Raw genomic sequence first — 21,760 nt, 5'->3', positions numbered from 1 at the left:
TGTTTAAGCTACTTGAAAGGGAAATAACTTATCCATATTTAAAGAGCTCAACATCCTGAGGCAAAATATATTTTGAAACTACTTGGAGATGTATGTACTTATTTTAAGACTTGAATTTTAGAAATATGTTGTTTTTTGTTTGTTTTTGTGGGGGTTTTTTTGGAGTTTTTTTATTTATTTTTTTTGTTTTGGGTTTTTTTGTTTGTTTGTTTGTTTTTTGTTTTTGAGAATTAGAAGACCTCATGAGAGATTCCGTGGAGACATTAGACCTCCAGAGATACCATAGAGATGTAGCATACATCATCAAAAACTATTTTTAATGTAAAATTTTCCAGGCTTCCTTTAGATTTCTTGTGGTCCTTTTATTAGTAAAAATAAACTACTTATCCTTAGGCCCACTTGAAATGTGCATGTCGTTGAACCCTGACTGATCTTTTTTAAAAATCTGAAAACATAGATTGTGCAAATTTTGGAAAATATTTTGCTTTTGTGGATTGACTTCACAAAAGTATGTTTTAGGATCTGAATGACATAGTCTTATATTGTTTACAAATGATTTCTTTCCTTGTGACAAATAAATTCACTTTAGTGCTGACTTTTCTAGAAGAATTCAACGTCATGATTTGCCACATATTACATTTTATGGGTAATTATTTTTGGGGACTTTCCATACATTAGGGAAGAAAGGTAAAAGTATTTAAAAACCCGACACCTAAGTTAAGGAAACTGACATTAAGAACATGTTTCATTCACCACGTCATGTCAATATGAGGATCTTCCCACCGGTATCTCTTCCTAAAACAGCAAATGTGCCAAGTATTTTCCTTAGTGTCACTAAATGGTGACAAATGAGAGTAGAGAGATATGATTCAGGTTATGGGAGAACAAGCCCATGGTAATGAATGACTTGTAAGGGTGAAATGAAGCAAAAATTGGTGATCAGAGAGAAAACATCTCTGAATAGAGGTATGGGAAAGCGAAAATGCTGGTAACAATGTCAGCTTGAGGGAAGGTCTGCAAGTGGCAAAGGTTTTGAAAACAAGAAATGAGAAAGAGTTTTTTGTTTGTTTGTTTCATTTCTTTTTTTAAAAAGATTTAATGAAATGGAAGGAGAATGTAAATAATTTGGCAGCTTACAGTGGACAACAGCTTATTATGCATACCTATAGACACAGTAGTAAAATTTTGTAAATTTTTAGTTAAATTTAGTAACATTCTGTGACTTTTTTTGTGTACTGGTTTAGGTGCTATATTTAGCTTTGATTGCATGTTGAATAATTTACCTGTGTCATTGTTCTTCTATAATGTTCAGACCATAAACTACAGAACCAACAATTATTTCAATTAAAGTAAACAAAATCCTAAAGGGAAAACCTTAGACAACATATATATATATATATATATATATATATATATATATATATATATATATATATATATACATATATATATATATATATATTTTTTTTTTTTTTTTTAAATAAATTACGCTAGTAGAAGCTAGTCAAGTGTTCCATTCTTACTGGTTTGCTCATGATTATGATTTTCTAAAGCAATTTGAATGCATTTGCCTTAAATTCTTTTTGATGTTGCAGCATCATGACTCTGTTAACCCAACAGGAACATTTGTCACATAGTCACAATAGGGTAGCGTAGAACTTAAGAAGGGACCCTGTGAGCTGCCTTACATGTGAAGCAGTGACTCAAACTTGAAAGTACCTTTAAGCTTAGTTAAATCGTGGCCGTGTTGCTCCACAACCCAGCTTAAGGAAATTGATTCGGCGGATTAATGTAGTCATGTCAGGGGAGACAAACTTATCTGCTATGTAAAGTCTGAAGCTTATAGAATATTATGTATCAGGCTTAGTAGTAAGAATGACAACTCTGGTTTTAAGAACTGAGTCCTGAGGTCTGACTGAGCTCCAGAGGTTTAGGTGTGAGAGAGACTAAGGTTTAAGAAATAAATAACAATGATTAAAAGAACAAAATTATCTCTGTCCCTGCAAGATTTATGAAGGGCACTTATCTCATTTAATAAAGATAATTCATGTCCTTCTTTATCTTTGAGCAGCGCAGTATCAGACTAGCTCTCTCCAGCCTCCTATTATTAAACAGGGTGGATATTTCATTTTACAAATTCCTTTCACCCTCCGAGACCTGGTGTCATCTCACTTAGACATTTCATGTTTTTGGAGGGGGAGAGTAGATCAAAATATTAAAGTTTGATTCCCCTGATCTTTAAATACATTTTGCATTAAAGTAGTTATAAGTGTCTTTAACTGCTGGTTAAGTAACTAAATTTTTTTCGGATGATCACCACTCAATATATTCTTTAGACTTCTAAGTTGCTTTACATATGACATTTCTTGCTTGGAAACTAATTGAAAAATGTGTCATTTGACAGTAGGTTTTAAAAAATAATGTCTTCCAAACTGAAATATCACAGCACAAAATTAATGAGTAAATGCAAGTTTCAACTACTGGAGTGAACAGATATATATTCTGACCATTGAAATGTCTATTAAATTAATTAAAGCTAAAGCTTTATTTTAACCAAAGAAAAACTTCTAGGCAAATTCATGCTTACTTCTACAGTATTCTTCCTATCTATATCATCTCAATATTTTAAAATTAAAAATAGAATAACATTAAAATTAATATAAACACTATATTTTTTTTCTGTAGTGAATAATTGTGAATGGAGGTTATTACAATATTGACAAAGTACAAACTTATCCCAAATAGCATTTTATGTCACTTATTGTTTCTATACAGACATAGAACATGCTAGGAAGAATTAGAAATTATTTAGCATTTTCCTTAGTAATTTATTATATTGATGCACACAAAAAAATATTTTCAGTAGTTGCAATATATTAAACTTTCTGTTTAATAATAAGAAAAAAACAAAACACAACAAAAAACCTTGGCCTGGATTATGGGTTGTATTCACTTCAATAACTATGTATTTTGGTTCAAAATTTCAACAGTAAAATATAGCAACTCAAAAGTAAATTTTGCTATTTTCCATGAAATTTCCAAAAGTTTTTTATAGATTGTAAAACCAAGATGACACATTTTGAAAGAGTAAAATAATTACATTCTTATACATGCATACACATAAAATTGTTCTAAAGTATAATTGTATTTACAATCTTTGTGGAACAAATGTTGTTTTAAAAAAAGGTGCCTATGGGTGGTAAATAGCCAATTAAAGCAGAGAAAAACCAAGGGGATCGAATGGGGAAAAGAGAAAGCTGAGTCAGCAGGCTCAATCAATCAGGATAAACTGGTACCCTTTGTTAAAAACCAGCATCTTTAATTAAATTCTTGTACTTTCCTAATAACTTTGTATGTCCATAAGCCTTCTTATTGACTTCCGTTATTTCCCATTTTCCTTTTTTTGAATTTGTAATTTTTGTAGATATTGTAAAATTAAGGGAAGCACTCCTATAGACTGATTGTGTGTACACATTTCTAAAAGTATACCCTTCAGAAACATTTCAAAAAGTGCCCCGATAATGTACTTATAGAAAAGGAGAGAAAAATCTCCCCTAATATGATGCTCATTTTACTATCAGTGGATAATATTTGTTGCAATTTGATGACCTTTCTTAAAAATATAAAAGAACAGGATGTTTCCCATTTTCACTACAGTAGATAGTTATTTGAAATGCTCTACAAAAATGCAATCTAATGTGACTCAGGAGATATTGCTTAATGCCATGCTAAAGGTTCAAGGAGTATAAAGAAAGTATAGGAAGTTGTACCTGTCATCTGAAATGCACTAGGTATGAGACAAAGATGAGCGATATTTGAAAAGGTCTAAAAGCGTACAGAGCTGGGGGCATCAGGAGACTACAGCTGTAATCCTAGCTCTAAACTCACTCAATTTCAAGGACCTCAATTTTCTCAAGTTTCCTCATCTACACAATAGAAAGAGGGTTTCTGTCCATGCGTCCTTGCATGGTTAGGATATTTGCTTGTGTGTACCTGCGTGTGCATGCAGTGATTAGCTGTAGATGACACAGAATAGATATAGACATATAGATACAAATAGTTTGGGTGGATTGTTCTATGTCAGTGTCAGCCTATCGATGATCCTGTTCTTCACTAGGACTGTCTGAGTCATTCACCTGGGCCCATACCACTTGTGGTGAGCTTTCTCAAGTTTCCTCATCTACACAATAGAAAGAGGGTTTCTGTCCATGCGTCCTTGCATGGTTAGGATATTTGCTTGTGTGTACCTGCGTGTGCATGCAGTGATTAGCTGTAGATGACACAGAATAGATATAGACATATAGATACAAATAGTTTGGGTGGATTGTTCTACGTCAGTGTCAGCCTATCGATGATCCTGTTCTTCACTAGGACTGTCTGAGTCATTCACCTGGGCCCATACCACTTGTGGTGAGCCCCCACAGATGTTTTCAGGACCCCAGCCAACATTGTGGCTGGACCAGCCTTTGTGGTCCCAATGATTGCAAAATACACCTCAGCAACAACTATTAGGGAACTTTAGTAGTACAAAGTTTATTATTTTCAGGTCCTGGAGGGTACATGGTAGGCCTGATGGCCACACAAAGAGTTCATGGGGGGGCAGGAGAGAGAGAGAGAGAGAGAGGGAGGGAGGGAGGGAGGGAGGGAGGGAGGGAGGGAGGGAGGGAGGGGACATGGAGCTTTGCTTTTATTGGAGTAGAGGGTGGGGTGCCTAGAGTTTCACAGTTTCATTGTTTATTGGCAAATTTAAAAGATAAGAGTAGGAATTAGTTTCATTGTTTATTGGCAAATTTAAAAGATAACAGTAGGAGTTAGTTTGAGGGAATGAAAAAGTGGGGTCACTTAAAAGGTCAGTTACCTAGGTTCCTCGGGGCTTTCTAAAAGGGGGACTTCAAGGGAGGGGGTGTCCTGGTTTCTTATCTAGGTGTTTTACTCGTAATGTGTCATATAGCTGACAATATGCTTATTGGTGATAGATATTTTTGAAATGAAGGCCTCAGCTATCAAAAGCTTAATGTCAGGCACTTACAATATAGGAATGCAAGCTGTGGGGTTTGGTGCAAGAAGGTAATCTAATCAGTGAGAGCAGAAAGTGAATACAGCACTTTTGAAGGATTATTGAGAGGGCATTGAGAAAAATAGTCAGTCATATCTGGAATTGTTACCATTAGAAGAATTTTGTTATTCTGGTAGTAACTACAATTTATTCTGAATGATTTATATCTTTGCAGCAAAAAAGTTGACTAGTGTTAGAGAAACTATCTTTAAAAAAAATTATTGGGGTGACATTGCTTAGTAAAATTATATAGATTTCAAGTGTACTATTCTGAAATACATCATCTATATATCACATTGTGTGTTCACCACCCAGAGTCTGTTCTCCTTCCATCACTATATATTTGACCCCCTTTACTCTCTTGACTATAGAAAAAATATTTCAAAACTATCTACATTTGACATGAGAGCATCCTCTGATAAATATTCACTGTTAACTATGGGAATGGAAAGAAGTGTTAGGTTTCATTTTTGGAAAAGCAAGTACTTACATATCACGCTCATGGTTAGGGAATTAGGTAAGCCTGGACAAAAACATCCTCCTTAGAGTTCTGCCTTGCATTAATCTGAAGTGTATCATATATTTATTGATTTAATTGGTTAGTTTAAAGGAAAAATTAAATGTCATGGGGATGAGGCAGAAAAAAGTGATGACTGGATTACTTGTCAATTTCTCTTACGTCAAGCCATATTTTTACCCGTTATGTTAGAATAAATGTGAATTCCCTAAATGTTAGATATGTATATTCCATTTCTCAAACCAATATAAATTGTATACGTTATTTGACTTCTCTTCTTTAGCATGGACATTTTCAAAAGAAATAGTCTCTATATTGATTTATGGTGAAGTTATAAACGATGGACACCAAATAATTTTTACATATTACTATCTCACTGATGATGGTTATTTTGGTTTAATCTAAAGTACTTTTGTCCATGAATTTTGTTATAATAGACCTGATATAATACCATGACTACAAGAATACCTTCAGGGTTTTTGTTTTTGTTTGTTTGTTTTTTTGTATTTGAATATTTCTTGAACTGAGTAACTCTTACCCAAAGTGATTATTTTCTTTTACAAAGAGGGTATTGTATGTATTTAAGATGGATTTAATTTCACTGATTAGAACCCAGGGGCAAGGGAAAGAGACAGAAAGGCAGACTCTGATACTTATAAGTAGTTACTGATAATTCAAAATAAAGACCACACTATAGTATTTTAACAAAACATAGCAGAACATTTAAATGAATGGAGAATTATCACATTCCAAGATGAGAAGACCTATACTATGAAAATGTCAGTTCTTCTAAACTAAGCTATACATTTAATAATCTTCACTCAATACACATTTTTTTAACTGAACAAAAGTAGTCTAAAATATTAATGGACAATACACTTGAAAAATAGCCAGACATTTTTAAAAAGAGCTATGTGGAAGGATTTTCCCCATCAAGTATTAAAATGTTATAAAGTAATAATTATTATAACACTGTAGTATTAGTTAAGAATGAAACTGTCTCAATGGAATGTAATAGAAAGTCCAGATGGAGGCTAAAGTCTATGTAGTAATTTAGTTTTTATTAAGTTAGCATTTTTTAAATTGGCAAAAGTATAATTTTTCAATAAATAATTTTGGAACAAGTCGTTCACAATATGGAGCAAAGTAAAGTTGGATCCCTACCATAAAATGAAAAGACATAAAATTAATTGTACATTAAAAGTTTAAAAGACATGAGATGGACTATAGGTGTGTTCAAGAGTAAGTTTCAATGCATGGAATAACCGAAAGTACTAGAAAAATATAGGTAAGAAATATAGGATTATGAAGGTCTTTTTAAACACGGCCTAAAAGACAAAAATTTAAAAAGAAGAAAAAGATCATTTAAACTACATTATAGTGTAGTATAGTATTTTTTAAAACAAAAGGTTTCAATAAAAATTAAAAGAATAAAAAATTTGTCCAACATAAATTGACATTGGTTTCTACTGTGGTAAGAGGATATATGTGGGTTTTTTTTTAATTTTGCATATCTGTTATTACTTACATTTCTTTTAAAAATGTGTATTGCTTATGTAACTTCAGAATTTTAAAAAAAGAAAACAAAAAAAAAATTACACTTTCTTTAGTATTAGATTTTTTTGTAATATTTGGATGTCCAAAGTTTTGGCCACATATCAGAGAACTGATAATTTCTTTTAATGATATATTAATAATTTATAAAATCTTTATTTAATACTATAGATATATTATTTTCTATAAATATGTTTCTTGAAGAGAATCCCAAACATTTTACGCTGGCCCATGGTTTAATGTACTGCCATGGAGTAGAAATTCAGACTTACCTAAATATTTACTTATTGTAAATATCCAGTTATGAAGGTAGGAATGAAAAGCACAACTTCAGGGAATTGTCAGTCTCAGTGACACAACCCCAGAGGGAATGCATTGTGGCAGGCACTGACATGCAATAAGTTTCCATAGCCTTGGGGATCCTACCACTTCAGAAAAAGGAAATTTCATCTCTGATGGCCCTAAATTTCTAAATGCATTAGAAAGCCAATTTGCTGCACATATGTACAAGGAACAGTAAGATTAGTTTCTATAATTTCCTGTTTTGACTTTTGTCCACACACAGTTGAGAGATGCTTTCAAACTGCTGGTTGTAACTCTTTAGTCGAATATAAAATCACAATGGTGGCCCCTGAACAACATTAAATTTTATTGAAATATAATAAATTAGATAAAATAGACCATATTGGAATAGAGGAGAAAAGGCAATATCAAAATGCTTTGTACGTAATTAGGGTCAATATAATTCCTTAAAACTTTTAAACATATATACGAGTGTATGTACTGAGCCATGATATAATATGTTTGTACTGTAAATGCTGATTTAAATAAAAAGTTTGAGAACATTGCAAAGAAGCATCACTTAACTTTTGGGCAGACATGATTATGTTTGTTTGTTTTTTAAATATACCAAATGTATGCTCTATGAGAAGAAAGGTAATATTTTGAAAACATCCTTCCTTATATGTGTTAAGCATGTGTTTGTGGTAACTCTTTTAGGTGGTTCTGCTTTAAAATTCTTTGTTATTACTGAGATTATGGACTTGAATGTTGACCCTCTCTGGATCTCAGTTTCCTACTCTGTAAAATCAGGTGGAACACAGTCATACATAAGGTTCTATAAAATGCTAAATATGAAATAATCTGATTTCTATGGCTTTTGGCTAATTTGAAGAGTATTTGAGTAATATCTTAGTTTTCATTACTCAACTCTTATAATTGTGTTGTTAGTAAAAATGACTCCAGAACAAATTATTTTTCAAGAGGTAAAGCAGATATGTGTAGATCATGTTAGTTATTTAATGTTGTATTTATTTTTTTGAAATTTCAGAAGCATTCTCATTTCCCTTTTTTAATGAAATTTATTGGGGTAGCATTGCGTAGTAAAATTACATAGGTTTCAAGTACATTTCTGTAATACAACATCTATATATTGCATTGTGTGTTTATCACCCAGAGTCAATTCTTCCATCACCAAATATTTGATCCTTTTCACCCTCTTCTACCAACCCCCTGTCCCTTACGCTCTAGTAACCACTAAACTGTTATCTATGAGTTTTGCTTCTTTGTCTTATTCGTTTGTTGCTTTCAATTTTGTATCACACATATGAGTGAAATCATATGGTTCTCAAGTTTTTCTGTCTGACTTATTTTCGTTAGCATGAAAATTTCAAGATCCATCTATTTCGCCATAAATGGCAGTATCTCATCTTTTCTTATGTATGAGTAGTGTTCCATTGTATATGTGTACTGCATCTTCTTTATCCAATTATCTATCGAAGGCCATTTTGGTTGTTTCCATGTCTAGTCCACCATGAATAATGCAGCAGTGAACGTAGGGGTACATATATCTTTATGGATAAATATTTTCAATGTTGTATTTAAAATACCTTCTGGAACTATCTTCCTCCCAACACCACCCTGTTTAGTCTTTAGGTTTAGACATCTATTGTTTGTTATTTAAAACAGTACTTTATGATAACTTATTATGTGTCCTGGGATAAGCTAGTTAAATATTTTTTAATGTTAACTTCTTCATCTCTAACATTGAGATAATTAATGTGCTCTGCGAAGTATATAGGTTATTTCATATTATAGATTAAAATAAATATGTGATCCTCAAATGTATAGACCTAAATGTAATGATATATCCCATAACTGATCAACTTACCCCCAACCTGTATTTTTCCATTAATTGATTACTATATGGTAACAAATTTGGTATATACATGTACATGTGTGTGTGTGATGTGTATATTTATTCATGTAAGCATATATACGTTCTGGGATTATGTTTCATAAAACAGGTACACTCTGTCTATTCTATCAGTTGCATCTTACTGCACATTATATTTTCAAAATCCTTTCATTTCAGTAGATACAGACCAATTTCATTCTTTATTTAATGCTGCAGCAGTTTCCCAAGTTATGGAAGCACTATAATTTAACTTAGCCAATCCCTTGTTAGTGGACATTTAGGTAACATTGTATTAGTCTTGGTTACAACCAACGAACATTTTTATATACTTATTTGTCCATATGTGCACATTCTTCGGTAAGTCATAATTCTAGAAATAGAAGTGCTTGGTCACATGTGAATTTGCATACACGAATTTGATAGACAAATTACTCTTCAAAAATCTTACATCAATTTAGACCCACACCAGTACTGTGCCCAATTTTTATGCTCGTAAAAACTAGAAATAATTTCTTTAACAATCATACACAGAACCATATTTCCTTATATTAATTCATAGTTCCTGGATAATAACTGAGGTTGAACATCTTTTTACATAATTATTAACCATTTAGAATATTTTTCTTAAACTTTCTGTTCATATTCTTAGCTCAATTTTTCTTCACTTTGCTTTTAAGACTTCTTTACATAAAATTGATGTGAATCTTTATGTATTATAAATATTGCAAGTATTTAAAATGTCTTCAGAGAGTAACAGTGTGGAATCCTAGTGTGCTATACAAATAATTAAGGTAGTTCCAACTTATTGTGTTAGGATCTGCTTCTTCTAAAGAAGATTGGACTGTATGGTGATATTATAGCACTCCATCTCTATATCTCTATCTCTATCTCATATTATATATATATATATGTAATGTGTATATAGTCTCTCTATAATCTCTATATAATCTCTATATAATCTCTATATAGTATATATCATCTACCTTTATAAATATATATATACATATATATACATATATATGTTATCAGATTATATTATTATGTTAATAAATGTTAGCAATGCATAGTATCTTTGAAACACTGTAATGTTTTCTCACAGATTGTTAGCATGCTTACTTGTGTATAAATATTCTCAGAATTCATTAGTTCTTTTAAAGTGCCAGGTACTGTGCTAGGGTTTAAAGATAAAATTTTAATACAGATGGGTTTGTGACTGCAAGATATTATATTCATGGTATAGCTACAGAAGTACTGAATTACAATACAGTGGGGTAGGCACTATAATAAAAGTCTGTGTGACATGAGATCACAAAGAAGGAAGTGGGGCATGGATGCAGAGTTAAAGGTTCTAGGTGAGAGCTTTGGTGAAAGGTTAACCAAGGAAATTTTTACTGAATTGATTCTTGAAGAATGTATAGACATCTGGCACGCAGAGAAAAAGTCTGGAACATGCCATATAAAGAACCAGGATGAAAAAAAGGCTAATTTGAGAGATAGACAATACACTTTATAATAAGGCTTTTTGACAAACTGGTTTGGCTGTGATGAAACAGAGAGGAGAAATTCAAGATAAATTTCAAGCTTTAAGTTACAGCAATTGAATCAATGATGGGTATAGTCACTGAGAAAGATAATATAGGAGAATAGTATTGTAATTGGATCCAGGATGGAAATAATGAAGTTCAATTATGTCCTTTATCAGTCTTAGATACCCTATATTCATCCAAGTAGAATTGATCGTAAAATAATCTGTTACCAATTAGAAACTCAGGTGAGAAATTTAGAGCTATCCTGAAGAAGGGCGGAAGATAGAGATTTGAGATATATCAATTTTATTTTTGTTTGTGTGTGGTATAGATAACTCTTGCAAAATGCTTGATTCTCTGAAGATAATAACAAGCATGAGGTAAACAGAGAATTTGTTTTTAATTTTTATTTTTAATACGAGCATCTTGAGCAGGCATGTCCAAACTTTCTTCAACGTTTTTCACCAAGGGCCATATGCAGTAAAATACACAAACAGCCGGGCTACTCACTCGAGGTGAAGTACGTTTTGCCTCACCTGGTTTATTTAAGTAAACTAAATATATTTTTGGAATTTGCTGCAGGCCAATAAAAAATGGATCGTGGGCCACAGGTTGGCCTGCGAGCCGCAGTTTGGACACCCCTGGTCTTGAGTATTGGCTGTGAAGAAATGTCCAGTAAAGAAAGCAGCTAACTGTAGAATAGAAAATATAATAGTTTACAGTGCACAAACTTGAACTTCAACATTAGAGGACTGGGCTGCCTAGAGCTCAGGAATAACCTAAAACAGAAAAAAGGACATCTCTTCATCTAAGACAGAAACAAAGTGAATGAGTTTGAATTTTGATGAAAAAACATTTTGACAATGGAAAGGTACACAATAATTATTAAGCTGAGGGATAACTAGCTTTCAGTAGTGCTATTAAATGTAGTGTTTCTCCTTGCATTTTAGCATTATTTGCCATTTTAATTCACAAACTGCTTATAAGATTTGGCTCTGCTGTAATGTTAAGAAACAATAAACTGCCTGGAATACCCTGAAGAGGTCTTCTTATCCCTTAGAAATGTCTAGACATTATTTTGGATTTGTCTGTAGGAAAGTCAGCATATTTTATTTTCAGTTTCCTCATCAGTAAAATGAGAAATTTAGACTAGATAGCATTCATTGATTCAACAAATATTTATTCATTGCTTACCTGATGTGAAGCTCTGTATTTTCCATATTATTTTCATCACAAAATTTTGCAACTTTGATTTTAATTTTCTGTCAACTTGAGAAGGAAGTTCATTGAAACATATACTGAGTAGGAGAGAGTATCTTTATTCCCATCTATTAATATTTTGGATAGGGAGCTGGAATAAGTAAAAGAGATAGGATCTTTTGCTTTCTTTTTCTTTTTCTATCAAGTCTGGACACAGAAATGTGTGGTCTAGTATAATGTGAGGTGATTTGGAAAAGTTAAATGTTAACTTTTCCTCATTTCTTGGTTTGTGTCAGGTCTATGATATGATGATTCCATTTTTTAAATTACTTCATCTCCAGCATGTCATTTATTTGTGTACCATTATATATAGCTTCCAAGTTTAATATATATATATATATATATTAAAGGAGTATATATATATATATATATATATATATATATATATATATATACTTAAAACATTCTTTATGGTTTACTCATGTGGATTTATATAGTTCCTTTATTAGTTTATTATCTTGAATACACATGCACACACACACACACACACACACACCCCTGTAAGAAATATGCAAAAAAAAAAAAAAAAAAACACACCCACTTTCAAGAGTATTTTTATAGTTAATTTAAGAGGGCAATATTATTATTATTATTATTATTATTATTATTATATTTTAATCTTAACTCACAAACATTGATGGTGTTATAGCCTATTTATAAGGGAGAATTTCCCTGGTGGCTAAGAGAGTAGTTTAAAATCAGCTTTAAGGTCTCAATGAATCATTGACAAGTCTTTAAAAAATAGGTTAAATAAAATTTCATTAAAGAAAGGAATAAAGCATCTGGTAGTGAATAATAGTTTAGACAAGATTCCTTTCCCATTTGACACAACTAACAATATTATCATGCCATAGCTTATAGATCACCAGGGATTTAACTGGGACAAGGGTCAAAGCTGATTACTAGCTGCCAAAATCTGGGCATACTTCTATTAACTGACTCTGAATGTCAATTTCAATAAGAGATTTGTCAGTCTCTTCCATATTTTTCAGCTGAACTATCGTAGTTGTGGCCCTTAGGACTAAACCATATGTTACCTGTGGAGGTGTATACCTCAGGGTATAGACCTAGCCAATTCCTTTATAGTAGCTATCACCAAACTAATTAGAAATTGAGAATAGAAGATATCACTTACATTTTCTCTTGTGATGTGAAAATAGATGATGGTGGTAGTTTGGAAGGCTCAAATATTTTTTCATAATTCTACTTTGCTAAGTCCAATTCTTAAAAAAAAAACAAAATCAACATCTTCTCTGAGAGCTTTTTTATTGTCACACACCTCCTGTTGCTGGTTAAAATAATTGATATATTTTTAAAGTGCAACATCCCTTCCTTGTCCAAATTAGGATATAGCCTTATATATCCTGAGACCTCACTCTGGGTAGCTACAATTACTGGTTTAATTAGTCTTTATACCAGTGTGAGATAGGAAGCAGCAGTGCAATTCAAGACCCATTTCCATTTCTGGTTTCCCATCAAAATAAATGTTTTATCCTTCCTGGACTATTCTCTCATTAGGAAGAAAGAGAGAGTCTAAGAACAGAGATTTTGAAATGTTGGTTTATAAAGGCTACTTCTGAAAACCTTGGGGTTCTCAATTAAAAACAAAACAAAACAAACAAACAAAAAAAAAAACAACTGAATTTTCTGGCGCCTTCCCCAGATTTACTGAATCAGAATGCAGGAGGAGGACCATACATCTTTATTTTACATCATCCTATGTGATTCTTAGAGTCTACCTGGCCCTGGACACACAGACGTGTCCAATAATTCTCCTTTGGAAACATAAGTAGTGGTTTAGAGTTTGGCATTAATTTCATTTAAACTGATTTTCTACACATTTCAACCTGCTTTAGAAGTAATGTGTATTCTTGGATGAACTATGAGCATTGTTTCATTTACAATATATTCTCATGACAGTAGCTTTTTAAAAGCATACTGCTCCACCCAAAATGTTTATTATTTTACTCATAATTTCACCATTCATAGAAACAAATATTGGATCATAGAACTAAAAGGTCCCTCTAGAGTGCACTTCATCAAGCCCCCATCTATAATTAAGTACATATAAAAGCATCCAGAAGAGGTTTCCCTCTAATACTGACAAATGAAAAATAAAGAAGCCTACTCCGTAGCTCAGTCGTGTTTTGATCACTCCAATAGTCAATAAATTCTTCGTCTCATCTTACCCAAATCACCTCTGCATTAACCCAAGCATTTTATATATTTATATATATAGATAGATAGATAGATAGATAAATAGATAGATAGATAGATAGATATACATATACATATACATATACATATACATATACATATACATACACACACATATATATATATATGGAGCTTGAGAAAATAGAAGATATAGGATGGAAATAACCGAGAAGAAAAGTGTCAGAATATAAAAACATGGGAAGAAGACACCTATAAAGACTTTGCCTAAATTTATCCTTATTTATTTCTTATAGAGCAGAGATCTTTTTGTTTTGTCACTGTGATGTTCGTGCTCTGTTTTGCCACTTTTATGAATGTCCTTTATTGTCTCTGTAACTCATAGAAAGCAACAGTAAATATTTGATTAGTAAATTACCAAAATTCTCTAAATAAAATAAATTTGTTCTAAAGGAGAAACTTTAAGTGTGATTATTGTTATATTTAAAAAAGTAATTAAGCCATTGTTTTAATTAGTAAGATACTGATATCATAAATCTACTTGCAGATACTTTAATTTTTTGAGATATATTCTCTCAACAATATCCCTCTTACTATGGAATGTTTGGTTTCTGAAATTTTGCCGATCTGGTTCTCATAGATATTTTGACTGAATCACCATTTCCAATTTCAAGTTTACTGACCCTAATGTAATAAGCATTTTCACTTCCCATGTTAACCTTTCATGTGAAACAACTACAGCTAGTGATGTACCACCAATGAATAAGGTAGCTAGAATTTGACCCAAATATTTTAATGCACCCAATGAAGAAATGTGAAAGGATACTAAATAAAGGAGAAAAATGCTAATGAAAAAATATTCAAGTCACAATAGAAATTAATATAACTAAATTAATTATAAGATAATGCTCCCATGGTGGCAATGTGAGTTATGCCATTGATTTTAGCAATTTTGTTTTGTTTTGTAATTCCAGCATATTAAAATATGAATATAGTTTGATGTGTTTAATTCATAGTAAGTAAGAAATGCTTATTAATCAATGCATGCCATTAAATAGATTGTACACAGGGAATGTTTTCTTTCTAAAAACAAATTTCACATGACGCAAAGAAATGTTTCTTAATTATGTCACATCACTTTTTAGAGATTAAGCTTATAGTGTTGTCTTTTTTGCTTACTTATATTGCTATCTGTCGAACAAACATTTCCAAGTATGGTTCTTGCTTACTAAACTTTCAATTGCAATTAAGTCATGTGAAAACTGTGATGGCGAAAAGTGCTACATTTGTGTTAACTGCATCTTATTTTTCCTTTTTATTTTTTATTTTTATTATAAAATAATTTTTATTTTTCAATTATAGTGGACATATAACACTATATTAATTTCAGTATACAACACAGTTCTTAGACATTAGTGTTGAATGTATATTACTTTTTATTTTTTACATCAATTATAGACTGTTTTTGAAGCAAATACCGTAATTCTCTTTTAATAGCTTAAATCAAGTTTTTTAGAAGTAATGACTTAAAAGGATGTTTCTTTGCATGTTTCTGAAGTGGAATTGCATAACTACGATCAGAGTGTCCTGAAAAAAATAGGTGATATGTAATCACTATATAAAAGAAATTGCTATTTTGAAATATTTAGAGTTTACTCAATACCTATGTTTGAATAATTTAAAAGGCATGTTTTACAAATTTTACAGTATAATTATCTAAATATTATATTGTTAGATTATATTTGTAACATATTGTTTTCATATTTAAATACCATACTCAATGAAATAAATTATCTTAATATGAACATTTAATAAATAATTTTAAAATAAATTAATGGTTAATTATCTTTATAAATTTTTCTTATTTTGTATGAAACACTAAAGTATGTAAATAAAGAGAAGCAAATATTTTACAGTTACCTTAAATCAACATAGACTTAAAAATAGAAATTAATACTTCAACATATGTGTCTTGGATTAAAATATCATGGGACTTACAGGATATGATTGCTGACTCACTTCATTCTATTTTCCAACAGCAATTTCTGTCAACTAACAGAAAAGTAACAGACTACTCTGTGTTAACAATTATTTCAAATCTAGTAATTTGTTTACTTAACATAAATCTGCTATTTCAGTTAGCAACTTTTGGTAAATCAAAAGAACCTTGTTGAATATTAAAGAGAGGAATTGTATTTGAATCTATTCTTCACAAAAGTATTAGAAATATTTTCTTTATATGTTATGAATTACTAATTAGGACACTAAATAAATATATCACTTGGTTAAAATTTAAAAACATTAAGCACATTTATAAATATGAAGAGTTAATGAGCGGATATAATTTATTTGGGTGTATTTCATATATAATGCATATACTACTGGTATATATATATATATATATATATATATATATATATAATTTTTTATTTATATTTCACATACATTACACATATACATCATACACATAAAAAATTACATTGATGCCAGGTACAGTTCTAGACATTGGAATACACCAACAAACAAAATAAATGTAATAAATGAGTTAGTTATAAAATATGTTAGATGGTGATTGATGCTATAGCAAAGATACAGGAAGGGAGGAAAGCAAGGAAGGAGGGAGGGTGGCAGGGAGGGGGAAAGGTGAGGAAGGTCCAATGGTTCATCAAGAATCACTGGTTCAGAAAGGATTCAGTATCAAATAGGGGTAGACTTCATTGAGAAGGTGAGATTTGAGCAAAGATTTAAGGACAGTAAAGGCACAGGCCAAGTTGATGTATTTCGTAGAATTTTATTCTGGAATACTTATAGAAGAAATTATTTATTTCAAAATTTGATGTCATCCAATCTACAAATACAAAATATGCCCTCACAAATCCAGACCTAAAAATTTGTTTTTCTCAAAATCTCTATAAGCTTTTGCTAAGATGTATCATATGATTTTATTTTTATAAATTAAAAACAAGACAGAGGGTGAGTCCAAGTGGTCTTTTAGTTTAAACACTACTTGATGTTTTTGTTAATTGTTCCACATGGGAAGGAATATAATCATGTCTAACGAAAGTATATAGTTCATATTTAAACATTATGAGTCATTTTATGAATATCATTATGTTCAGTTGGAAAGAATCCAAGTGGAATTATGAAATAACCACTGGCATAATTTAAGGAGTATTTAAATCTAATAATAGATATTAACAATAATTCTAATTCTTGATATTTTAATAATTCTCGATATTTATAAATATCAGAATTTCTTGATATTTTAATATTTGTCTATTTATATTTCTTAGTGTCCTACCTCTTTAACTCTCTACATGCTATCTTCTTTGATAAGGGTGTTAAGTGTTAAGTAACATTACTTTTGATGAATTGGTTACATATGACTTATTCATTTACTTTGAGGGAATAATTATTTGTCATGTATTAAGTGCCAAACACTGTGCTGGTTGCCAAGGATACAACTTGTATAATACAATACACTTCAATAAATTACACTAATAGTTTAGTAGGGGCGCAAACACGGAAATCAATACAATATACTACGATAAGTGCAATGATAATATCTAAAAGTTGTTGAGCACTATTAATAGGGAACACGTTACGCACTGCATCTCCTTTTAACTGCAGTCCCATTAAACACGAACTAATACTAACTCCATCGTAAAAATGGTGAAGTGAAATACAGAGTGGTTAAATCACTTGCCTTATCCCAAAGGTAGATTTTGAATTTGAGCCTAGGCTTTCAGACCTCATCCACTGCTGTATCGACATTAGTTGCTTGCTTAAAAACAAGAGTGACATACTAACTCAGCCTGGAGATGTGTCTGGAAAGGTTTTTCAAGTAAAAGCGGCACTTTAGCTGGATGTTTTGGATGAGTATTTGCTGAGCAGAGAAGACAGGAAGGGGATTTAGCATGAAGGGATGTGTTGTGAAAAGGCAATGAGCTCAGGAACTTCAGATATGGATGGACCTAGAGAACATGATGCTAAGTGAAGTCAGTCCATCAGAGAAACACAAATACCACGTGATCTCACTTACTCGTGGAATCTAAAGAACTGAATAAATGAGCAAAGTAAACAGAAACAGTCTCAGAGATATAGAGGAAAAACTGATGGTTGCTAGATGGGAAGGGGGTAGGGATGAGAGAGAAGGGGCGGGGGATTAGATGGCATAAATTGGTAACTACAATATTGCCACTGGGATATGAAAGACAGTTTGGGGAATATAATCAATAATGTTGTAAAGATTTTGTAGGGTGTCAGATGGGCACATGTCTTATTAGGGAGACCACTTCATGGATTGTATAGAGGCTTGACCACTGCACTGTACACCTGAAGCTGAAGCTGAATAATATTGCATGTCAACTATAACTTAATATATATATATATATATATAGTCATGGAATATGGAGTACAGCATAGGGAATAGAGTCAATGGAATTGTAATAGAAATATATGATGTCAGAGGAGTAATAGAATGGGGGAGAGGGGTTATCACTTTGTGAAGGGTGAAATGTCTAACTATTGCATTGTTTTGTACACTTGAAACTAAAAAAAAAAAGGCAATAAGAAACACAGTCGCATATGAACTATGCCAGGAAACAGGAATTGCAAGTAGTGTTTCTGTGTGTCTGGATGTGAGAAGGACAGTGAGAATAGTGAAAGGTGTCAGTGAAGAGAGAGACAGTGGTCAATAGATAAAGGACATGTATCTCTTGCTATGGGTTTAGCCCTTTAGTATAGTTATGGGAAGGAAGTTTTGTACTGTGAAACAACACAGATGTATAGGCAGTGACGTATATTTTCCAGCCATTGCTATTAGAGTAGTGTGGAGGATGAATTAGGATCTGAGAACTTTTTAGAAGGTCATGTGATAATTTAGAAGTACGTTTCTGAGCAAAGTTGGAGTAAAGAGGCGGCACAGTAATTAAGAATATTTATTGCTAGTACTTGGTAATTTTATTAGGTATGAGAAGTGATGGTGAAAGGAAAAAAAAAAATACCCCTAAATTATAGTTGAGCTACTGGATGATTGTGCTGCTATTAGCTGAGATATGGGAACAAAGAAGAAAGAGCTATTTGGTGATGGAGTTGGGAAAGTGAGTTACATTCCATTTTTTACATCTTAGGCTATCTAAATGCTGCAATTCAATAGAGAATCCAGACCTAGATCTGGAAGTAATCTACCTATAGGTAATAAGAAAAATAGGGGATGAATTATTTCATTCAGGCATGAGCTCAGAGCCCAGAGAACATTGTCAAGACTGACTAAGACCAACCAAAACCAACTCTGGGGAAGACTAATGTTTAAGGAGCGCAGTCTTGCTATGGTAGCAGTGAAGGCAGCTTTGAAGAACCTAGTCCAAGAGGTGGGGAGAAACCGGCCTGCTGTATAAACACCAAAGCGAAGAAGTGATGAGCTACACCTGTCTTATAAAATGCACTTCTTTAAGAACTTTTAAAATATCTCTTTTTAATGAATGAGATATACAGCATTGTGTCCTTCGATTTTGATGCCCCACCTACAGTATTGATTTTACTGAAAAATTCCGTGATATAATTCTGTCAGCTTAGACTGAAGGATGTTATAACCAATGTCACTCCAATAAATTTAATAAAAAAAAAAAAAAAAAAAAGTGAAAGTATTTGCTGTGTTTACTATGAATGTGTCCCCTTCTTCCCTCCCTCTCACCTTTCCTTCTTTCCTACCTTCCTCCCTTCCCTCCTTTCTTTGAAAATGTTGCTCTGTTCCTTACAAATGCCCCTCTTTTTGAGGGACATTTGGTAAAAATGTCCAAGTCTTGGTAAAAATTTCATTTAAATCTCAGGAATAGAAAGACACTTATCTGTATCTGTCAATCAATCTATCTATCTGATATGAATCATGTAAGATCATGTGAATCATGTAAATGTTTAGGTTTCCCTTTTTGCATTGACTACTAAAAACCTTGCATTTATTTCTGGGGACTTCTGGCATAGGACCTTACTGTGCACATCGTGAAATGACTTGACTGCTAACTCCATTTATCACAACATGCCAAATGATTTACTCAGTTACTTCAAATTTGATTATTTCCTGCTAATTTGTATGATTTTTGAAAAGCACTATAAACATTTGCAGGAACACGAAAGACTATAAAAACTAATTTATGTGTTAATTTTGAAAGTTTCTGTGCAGTCATTTTGATTTGTTACAGACTTCGTTCAATAAACATTTGCTGTACTGAGTCAATGGTGGGTAGAGTAGTAAATTGTCATTCTCGCGTTCAGCTTTTCTCAGCTACTCCAAATCACCTTAGAAGTTTCTCTTGGTAGCTGACTTTGATCGAGGCCCTGTCTCTGTCTTCTGCAGTGACAAGGACAGTGTGTGCAGAACAATGTGATGGCAGGTGCTACGGACCCTATGTCAGTGACTGCTGTCATCGAGAGTGTGCTGGAGGCTGCTCGGGACCCAAGGACACCGATTGCTTTGTAAGCCTGGGAGTCCTCCCTGTTTGTTATCCCCCTGCTTTCCCTTCTCTCCTGTTTTGACTCAGGCACACCGAATCTTTCACATCTTATTTTAAAAAATCTAATTAACCATTTTAAGATTAAGAAATATTATCTGCCTTCTTAGAAGTCATTCATTCGCTGGGTGGCTATTGATTAACTGGGATTGTTCCGTTCTACTAAATGAATTATGTCTTTCTGTTATAATTTATATGACCAGTGAGATTTATTAGAGAATATAAAGGAGAACATACTGAGATATCTTTTTAAAAGTTAGTAACAGCTTTCTAAAATTTATGGTGATTACCTGTTTATGTCGTTGTGTCATTGAGTCTTCTGAGTGGGGCACTTGCATTTTATTTCTCAAATATGAATTTCAGGATAATAGCAGATCAATTTTAAATTTCACTACTTTTTTAGTCAATGTTGTTTACAAACTAATATTATTCAAAATTTTAAGATTCACAAATGCACACTGAAAGCAATTTATACGCTATCCTGTGTGATTTTTATTTTAGAAGAAGACACTTTTACTTTCTTAAAATTCACATTTATCGCTTGTTGGGGACACTTTAAATTTAATTTTGATATCCCTGAGACAGTTCTTTCTGTTCCTTTTAATAAGTACAACTAATTCTGTGAGCTATAGTTAATGCAATTTCATATATGAAATATTATCAGTTTCATTTTAAGTTAAATCATCAAATAAGAAGTTGTTTGTGTTCCTGAAAATGAACACAGGAACTTGTTTTCTTGTATCCCCTTCTCAAATATTCAGAGAATACACATATATATTTAGAATTGAGTTTTGTTTTGTTTTTTCCAAATTGGCACTTAATTCTGGAAATAAGCAAAATATAAATTATAATGCTTAGGTTATAAATAGTTATTTGTGTGTTTTCTTAATGTCAAAGGAATTTAACAAATTATGTGTTGCAGAATTGAGTAGTCAGGAAGTCAAAAGAAAATTAAAATGTTTAAAA

The 21,760-nt window shown here is 32.0% G+C and overlaps 1 protein-coding gene across 7 annotated transcripts in view; it reads left to right on the top strand.

Annotated features, from left to right (window-relative positions):
• Positions 1-21,760, top strand: part of ERBB4 (erb-b2 receptor tyrosine kinase 4) — a 1,035,063-nt gene that overhangs the window by 715,359 nt on the left and 297,944 nt on the right. For all 7 annotated transcript variants that reach the window (XM_074312694.1, XM_074312715.1, XM_019727015.2 and 4 more), the window contains exon 6: positions 20,641-20,759. In XM_074312694.1, the coding sequence (XP_074168795.1) occupies positions 20,641-20,759 (119 nt within the window). The remainder of the gene's footprint in view (positions 1-20,640; positions 20,760-21,760) is intronic.

The sequence above is a fragment of the Rhinolophus sinicus genome, linkage group LG01, assembly GCF_036562045.2.
Source record: "Rhinolophus sinicus isolate RSC01 linkage group LG01, ASM3656204v1, whole genome shotgun sequence".
NCBI lineage: Eukaryota > Metazoa > Chordata > Mammalia > Chiroptera > Rhinolophidae > Rhinolophus > Rhinolophus sinicus.
This window is presented reverse-complemented; position numbering and strand designations above follow the sequence as displayed.